Source organism: Malus sylvestris, chromosome 17, assembly GCF_916048215.2.
Source record: "Malus sylvestris chromosome 17, drMalSylv7.2, whole genome shotgun sequence".
Lineage (NCBI taxonomy): Eukaryota > Viridiplantae > Streptophyta > Magnoliopsida > Rosales > Rosaceae > Malus > Malus sylvestris.
The window spans coordinates 11,721,363-11,728,048 of NC_062276.1; the positions used below are offsets into that span (position 1 = coordinate 11,721,363).

At 36.0% G+C, this 6,686-nt stretch overlaps 1 protein-coding gene across 2 annotated transcripts; it reads right to left on the minus strand.

Annotated features, from left to right (window-relative positions):
• Positions 1-260: 260 nt before the first annotated feature.
• Positions 261-3,833, minus strand: LOC126611129 (polyamine oxidase 2-like). Of its 2 annotated transcripts, none has more exons than XM_050279309.1 (10): positions 3,316-3,833; positions 3,043-3,170; positions 2,869-2,957; positions 2,635-2,748; positions 2,163-2,254; positions 1,920-2,001; positions 1,715-1,817; positions 1,454-1,551; positions 929-1,358; positions 261-839 (listed from the first exon to the last, which is right to left on the minus strand). In XM_050279309.1, exons 1-10 carry the CDS (start codon positions 3,353-3,355, stop codon positions 534-536), a joined length of 1,482 nt encoding a protein of 493 aa, XP_050135266.1. In that variant the 5' UTR covers positions 3,356-3,833; the 3' UTR covers positions 261-533. The 2 variants fall into 2 exon arrangements, with proteins under 2 accessions (XP_050135266.1, XP_050135265.1); XM_050279308.1 differs by having other exon boundaries at positions 1,920-2,005; positions 2,167-2,254; positions 3,316-3,832.
• Positions 3,834-6,686: the final 2,853 nt, after the last annotated feature.

Consider the following 6,686-nt stretch of genomic DNA (forward strand, 5'->3'; position numbering starts at 1 on the left):
TGCCACAACCACAGCCGGAAATCATCTACCCTTTACGCCACTAGTCCCAAGTTTGCCATCTTCATCTCCATCTCCATTATTGCTTGTATACAGAATACGAAACACAACTTTAACTCGTGAGTAATTTAATATATATATATTTTTTGTACTATTGATGATTTCCACCACCTATAGGGGAGCTTTTCGGCCAAGGAAAAGTGTAAAATGCTCATTTCAAGACGTTTCGCAGTCTAAATTGAGGCATTTTAGACACTCGGGTATATATTGCATTGTATCACAATTTATTTATTATTCCATTAGCTATATTTGTTTAGGGTAGGTTGAACAATAATTCAGGAATCCCCAACGATTGTGCAAATACAGACATGCCACTCAGATGAGAGCTACGAACACAAACACCAGTGCTTGATCCACAGGGAATAGGGTGATTTTCCACGACCTTTCCCAGACAGCCAATCGAAATGGCAAATTTGTGTGAGCCTTCTATAAAGTGAACATATCTTCAATACTTCCGGAGGATGGTGGCCGGGAAGTTACAGGCGGGAGATCAGAAGCGGAATGGATATGGCCTCCTCACCCATGACTGGCTCGAATAAATCCAACTCCCCATAACGCTCAAGAACGCGCATTCTGCAGTCTTCAGCAGCCATTACTCCAGTTGCGAATGCACCATGCACTGAGCCTGGGAAGTCCACACTTGTTGCCTCCCCAGCAAAAAATAGGGTATCTACTGGGACCCTAAGCTTCTCGTACAGATCATGTGGTTTTCCAACTATGTCGTAGCTATAGGACCCAAGTGTGTCAACGTCACTGCCCCAATGAGAAACAAGATGCTGAATCTGCAAAGTTGAAAAGGCATCAATTATGTTAGGGTTCAAATATCAATTGCATTTCAAATTTATTGACAAGAGTTTGAAAAAAGAATTACCGGAGTAGAAGCATCAGGAAGGATCTTCTTTAGTTGTGTAAAAGCAAAATTAGCAGCCTCTTCATCAGACATTTTCTCTATGTCTTTAGCCAGCTGCCCTGCAGGCATATAAACAAGCACAGAGTGACCAGTTGCCTTGTGAAGATTTAGAAAGTAGCTGCAGCAATAAGATGTGTCAGCAACCACTCCTAAAAACTCCACGTTTGGCCAAAACACCTTTTCAAAGTGCAATACAATTTTATTCTCTATTCCCACTCCGAGGTCTTCAATGGCTGCTTCCTTCCAATCAGGTAGCTTCGGCTCAAATGTTATGCTCTTTGCTTTAAGCACACCAAGAGGAACAGCAACAACAGCAGCATCTGCAACAAATGTTCTCCCATCCTCTACTGTTACCTTCACCCCATTATATCGCCTTGTTATTTTTGTGACCCTGAGAACAGGAATGTACGTACAATGCTTGTTAATTTAGCTACGAGCAGATAGCCGAACATATAATAAAACAAGAATAAAAAGATATATGCATACCTGTGGCTCAAGCGTATGTCAAGACCTTTGGCTAGGGTGTTAATAACAGGGAGGTAACCCCTGACCATTAGACCATGGCCACCAGGGAGCAGTTCTTCCTATAGAAGAGAGACAAAATTTCTAATTACATCGGCATTCAAGGTTATAAACTTGTTAATGCAAGGATCAGGATTACCGTACACAGGCAACAAATTATAGTCGAATTAAAAACTAAAAAAGGCAACACGTATATAAATGTAATCTGATGGATGTGAAGCTTGCCTGATCCCAGCATTTAAGTGAAATTGTATCCGCATCAGCAGCAAACCATCCTTCCATTCTGCACAAATACCACTGCAGTACCTTATGCGCAACTCCCTCCAACCTGTCCAACGTAAAACATAGCACTTTCCATAAACTATTTCTTGACCAACAAGACATAAACAACCGAAACAAAATAATTAAATATGATATTAAATTATGGTACCTTAATTCCGGTTTCCTTTCAAAAACAATTGAGAAAGCACGGGTGATGGACATGTCCTCACTAAATTCCTGTCTTACTGCGTCTGTCTGCATAAAGGAAAAAAAGCATATCAAAGAATGGCCAAAATGACAAGACACTATTTAAGGCTTAAGATAAAAGCAAAGCAAGTATATGAACATTTCAAAAACCCTAAGTCATAAACAATGCAGTAGCTATAGAAACAATAAATATACATCAGATGACTTGCCTCTTTCAAAATGTTCTCAAATACTTCACCAACTTTTGTGACCAAATCTTGAGGAACTTGATTCCCATCCATATCAAAGAGTGCATAGCTGCAAAGAACACATGAATATATCCCTAATGTCAGACATCCCCCTACATATGAAGGCTGGGGAGGAAAAAATCAACTTCACATAAAGGCGAAAGCAACATGTTACCATCACAAATATTTAAACACACTTGAATGTATCAACCATATACATTACATTGTTGACTGTTGGTAATAATTTAAATCATCGATGGCATATGAATGTAGGACAGTAACACATTTTTTTGGAGTAAGAATCGACATAACTGTTCAGATCCAAAACCAAAGAACAAAGCACGGTAAAACTAAAGCAATGCTCACCGACAACACAAAATTGAACAACATTTAAAATTCAAATCATTTCAATACAACCACTCATTTCAGTTAAAGGAAGAGATTAAGTACCTTTCCAAGTCATGGTCATACAAGACAGAGTTATCCTCACTCGTACGGTACAAGGGTAACCCCAATCTTCCAATCAATGGTGCCAATGGATTCTCTTTGCATACTCCATGCAACCTGAAGCATAAAAAAAAAATGATTTAGGCTTCTAATTCTAAATTCAAGCAACCTGAATTCCAAATACAAGCAATTCGAGTTTACAAATCAAAGCAAGCAAATCACACATTGTTGGATTACCATGATGCACCCAAGTCAATAGGGAAACCAAACGAGTAATCGGTGCAAACTCGACCGCCCAGCCTGTCTCGAGACTCCAACAGCACAACCTGAATCAAAATTCAAAATTTAACAAAACCCGTAGCTGCAAACTGCGAGGTGCAAAATACTGAGATGGAATTTCCATCTGGGTACCTGAATTGATGCATCATGTAGAGCCCGAGCAGCTGAAATGCCCGCCATACCGCCACCTATCACTATTACAGATGGGGACGGCGCCGTCGCACTCGATGGCTGCCTCTTCTCACCATTTGAGCAAAGAGCTGCATTTTCAAAATATTACCAAACAAATTATACTTACATTCATAATTTTACAAATAATCCAGAATTAGGAAAAGCAGTAAAACCGTTAAAAGAAACGAACTATAAAACCCCAAAAGAAAATTAAAAAGGGATTTGCAAACGGACCTCTGCGCAATTGAGGATTACTCTTGCTTCCAGACGCCATGGTGATTCAAATCCAAATTGGTATTGGAATTAAAATTATAATTTAAATTGGGATTTAAATTAAAATTAAAATTGGGTAATACTAATAAGGGATCGAGGGCTTTCCTCTCGAATTTAAGAAGGGTAAGAGGCAATTGAGGGGAGTAATGGAGAATGAAGATCAAGAGACACGTAAAGAAGTGATTGGAATTGGAATTCAATGTCCTCTTTGTAAAACCCAGCTTTCCCAACCAGCTCATGCGACTTTCTTGTTACCTAACGATTTCTCAAACAGCCGCGATCAGCGATCGGCTTCCGATTTCCGGCGAGAGATCGAGCGCAATCGCGCACCAGAGTCGCCGGCTCTGGAGATATTGGGGGGTGAAAGTCGGGATTTTTGGCTGCGGATTTGGGTACAAACAGAAATTTAGGGGGTTTTGGTGAGAAATTGGCGGAAATGGAAGGGGGAATTCTGGAGAGAGAGAGATTTGATTCCCACCATCCTGGTTGCTGCGTATATATAGACAGCCAGGCCAGCCAACAGGTGAAGAAGATGAAAGGTTCTTCTACCCGCGGGGGTAGCTTGATGTGTACTCGCTCTAGGATTTTGCCACGTGGAGACAATTTTTTTGGAATTTACCCGGGCTGTGATGTGATTCCATATTTCGCGCAAAAAGGGCCTTTCCCGAGTAGGGGTAATGTGGTAATAACAAAAAGAAAGCGAGAGGTATTGTAAATTGTTGGTTTTGGCGTCGATTGGTGTACCGTGTACGATCTTCAACCTTTAAATATTTTTTGTGTTATTCACAAATTACTTTTTATTTTTCACATATTTATTTTTAATTGTTTGATCGTATGAATTTAAAGAACAAACTATATAAATTAAAAAGAGAGGTATCAAAAAGAAAAAAAATAACATATGAACAGCATTAAAGTATGATTTTTTTTTTAATTTTGTGGCCCATTTTAATTTTGTTTTCTATTCTTTATTTTTATTTTTTAAGTTAATGAAAATTATAAAAAAATTTCAAGAAACATATGCCTCGTATCATTCGTTATTGTTATTTTAACACATCTAATTTATTGTTGTTGTTGCTGTTTTTATTTTAACAAACGATATTATCTACATTAAAGGAGAGGGGGTGGCTTAGCCTCACAATGGGCTAACAATAATGTGGTTCAAATTTGCCTAAGACTTCTCACTTTCAAGTAAAGAGGAATACCACTAAACCGTAGTACTAAATGACTAATTTATTGTTGTTATTATTAGGGTTTTTTTTTGGTCAAAAAAATTAGTGTTATTTATAGGGATGACAATTCTAATCGTCCGTTAAACCCGATAATCGTGGATAACCGTCCAAATGTAATGGATTTGGGTATGGAAGTTTGAGTATATTCTGGATATGGGGAAAAACCATTTACATTATTCGGTTATGGTTTTGGATATGGTTATAGAGTTCCCAAACCATATCCATAACTGAATCCGACCCGATTAATAAATAATATAATTTATATATAATATAATGGTATAATATATATATGTGTGTGTGTATGTATATGTATATGTCTATGTATGTACTTGTATATCCATTATTCACCGAACCATTACCTTGAGAATACAAAAGTTGCATTTTGTAGGAAAGTAAAGTTTTGAATCAAAATCAATGTGAACTCAATGGTGCTTATATGAGATATCAAAGACAAGCCAACATCATCAGTGTTTTAATTTTTATACTTAACAAGATTCATTCATTGGATCATTTTATACATCAAATGTTTAATGACGAAATTAATATCTACTAACTTATAATGTCTTAACTGAACTAATATATTTTTTGTATTGACGAAGATGGATATACTTGTTAATTGATGGGGAATCCGTTACCCAGTGGATATGGTTATGGATAATACCCGATGGTTAATTTGCGGTTATGGATATGGTAAATTTTCGTGGTTATGAAGATGGATATAGCATTTCCGTCCTCAAACCGAACCGTTGTCATCCCTAGATATTTAGGGTTGACAACATTTTATACCTTTAAGTTTAAGGTGGTTTTCAAAATAGGTTACAAAATTCAATTTTCTCACATTGCGGCTAGGATTTTGAAATTAATCAGTTTAGACTTTTTGTTTCTTTAAATGTCTAAATCTCTATTAAATTGACGATTTTTGTTTTGTCAAGTTGGTGAAAATGCGAGTTATACCTTAAATTATCTTCAAAGGAGATGTCAAATATGTAAAATAGGACTAAAAGACATTCAGGTGCTCTCCACTGAATATGCCATATATGATGTGGCAGTTGAGTCGTTGTTTTTTTTCTCGCACAAACAATATTATCTATACTAAGGAGATGGGGTGGGCTTATCCTCACAATGGATTAGCAATAATGTGGTTCAAATTCGCCTTTGGCGATAATCGAACCTAAGACCTCTCACTTACAAGTGAAGATGAATACCATTGTACTAAGTGGCGGCAGCTGAGTCATTTGACTCTTTACTTTCTAGCTGTCTGTTTTTTGACATCAAACAAAGAAGGAGTCAAATATATTTAATTTAATTTTTTAATGCATTGGTCCCATTGGCAACTAATACAATAAAAATTAGATTTAATTGTTTGTTTTTAATATTTAATGTAACTATGGTCCGATACAACAATAAAATCAATATTTGACATATCTATTTAAAAAGAAGTAGATTTAACATTTGTATCCATCAAATAAAATTTTGACATATTATATTTGGCATCTACTTTGGAGATGCTCTTAGCCCGTATAAAACAATTTTCAAAGGAGATGTCCAATACGACTAGGACTAAAAGTCATCAAAATTTTCTCCAAGGGATACACCCTAATTGATGTGACAACTGAGCCATTTGACTATTTTCTTTTTAGCTGCCTTTTTATACAACCAACAAACAAAGATAGAGTCAAATGCCTTAATTTATATTTTTAAAGCATGGCTCCCATTGACAATCAATAGGATGAAACTAAAATCAATTTCAATTATTTTTTAATAGTTAATATAACTATGGAACCCATATATTAATCAAATAAACATTTGACACATATATTGGAAAATAATAAAATTTAACATCTATATTTAATTGGCCACATTAGTCATCACATGAAAATTTGACAAATTATATTTGAAATCTTCTTTGGAGATGGTCTAAGGGTCTCAAGATCACAATGTTTCAATTTAATTAATTGTCATACAATTAATGAGATTAAAGGCACAAATTGACACGATTACAATACCTTGGATGCAAAATGAGAAAATTGAAATTTTGTGGCCAATTTTAGATCACCCCAAATTTGAAGGATATAAAATATAGTTAACCCTTATTATTATTAT

Coding starts and splice junctions, on each gene's coding strand:
- LOC126611129 (XM_050279309.1), bottom strand. CDS start 3,355: ATGGCGTCTGGAAGCAAGAGTAATCCTCAATTGCGCAGAG. Junction 2,749..2,868: donor ATTGACTTGGGTGCATCATG/GTAATCCAACAA, acceptor TTTATGCTTCAG/GTTGCATGGAGTATGCAAAG. Junction 1,818..1,919: donor GAAAGGAAACCGGAATTAAG/GTACCATAATTT, acceptor TACGTTGGACAG/GTTGGAGGGAGTTGCGCATA.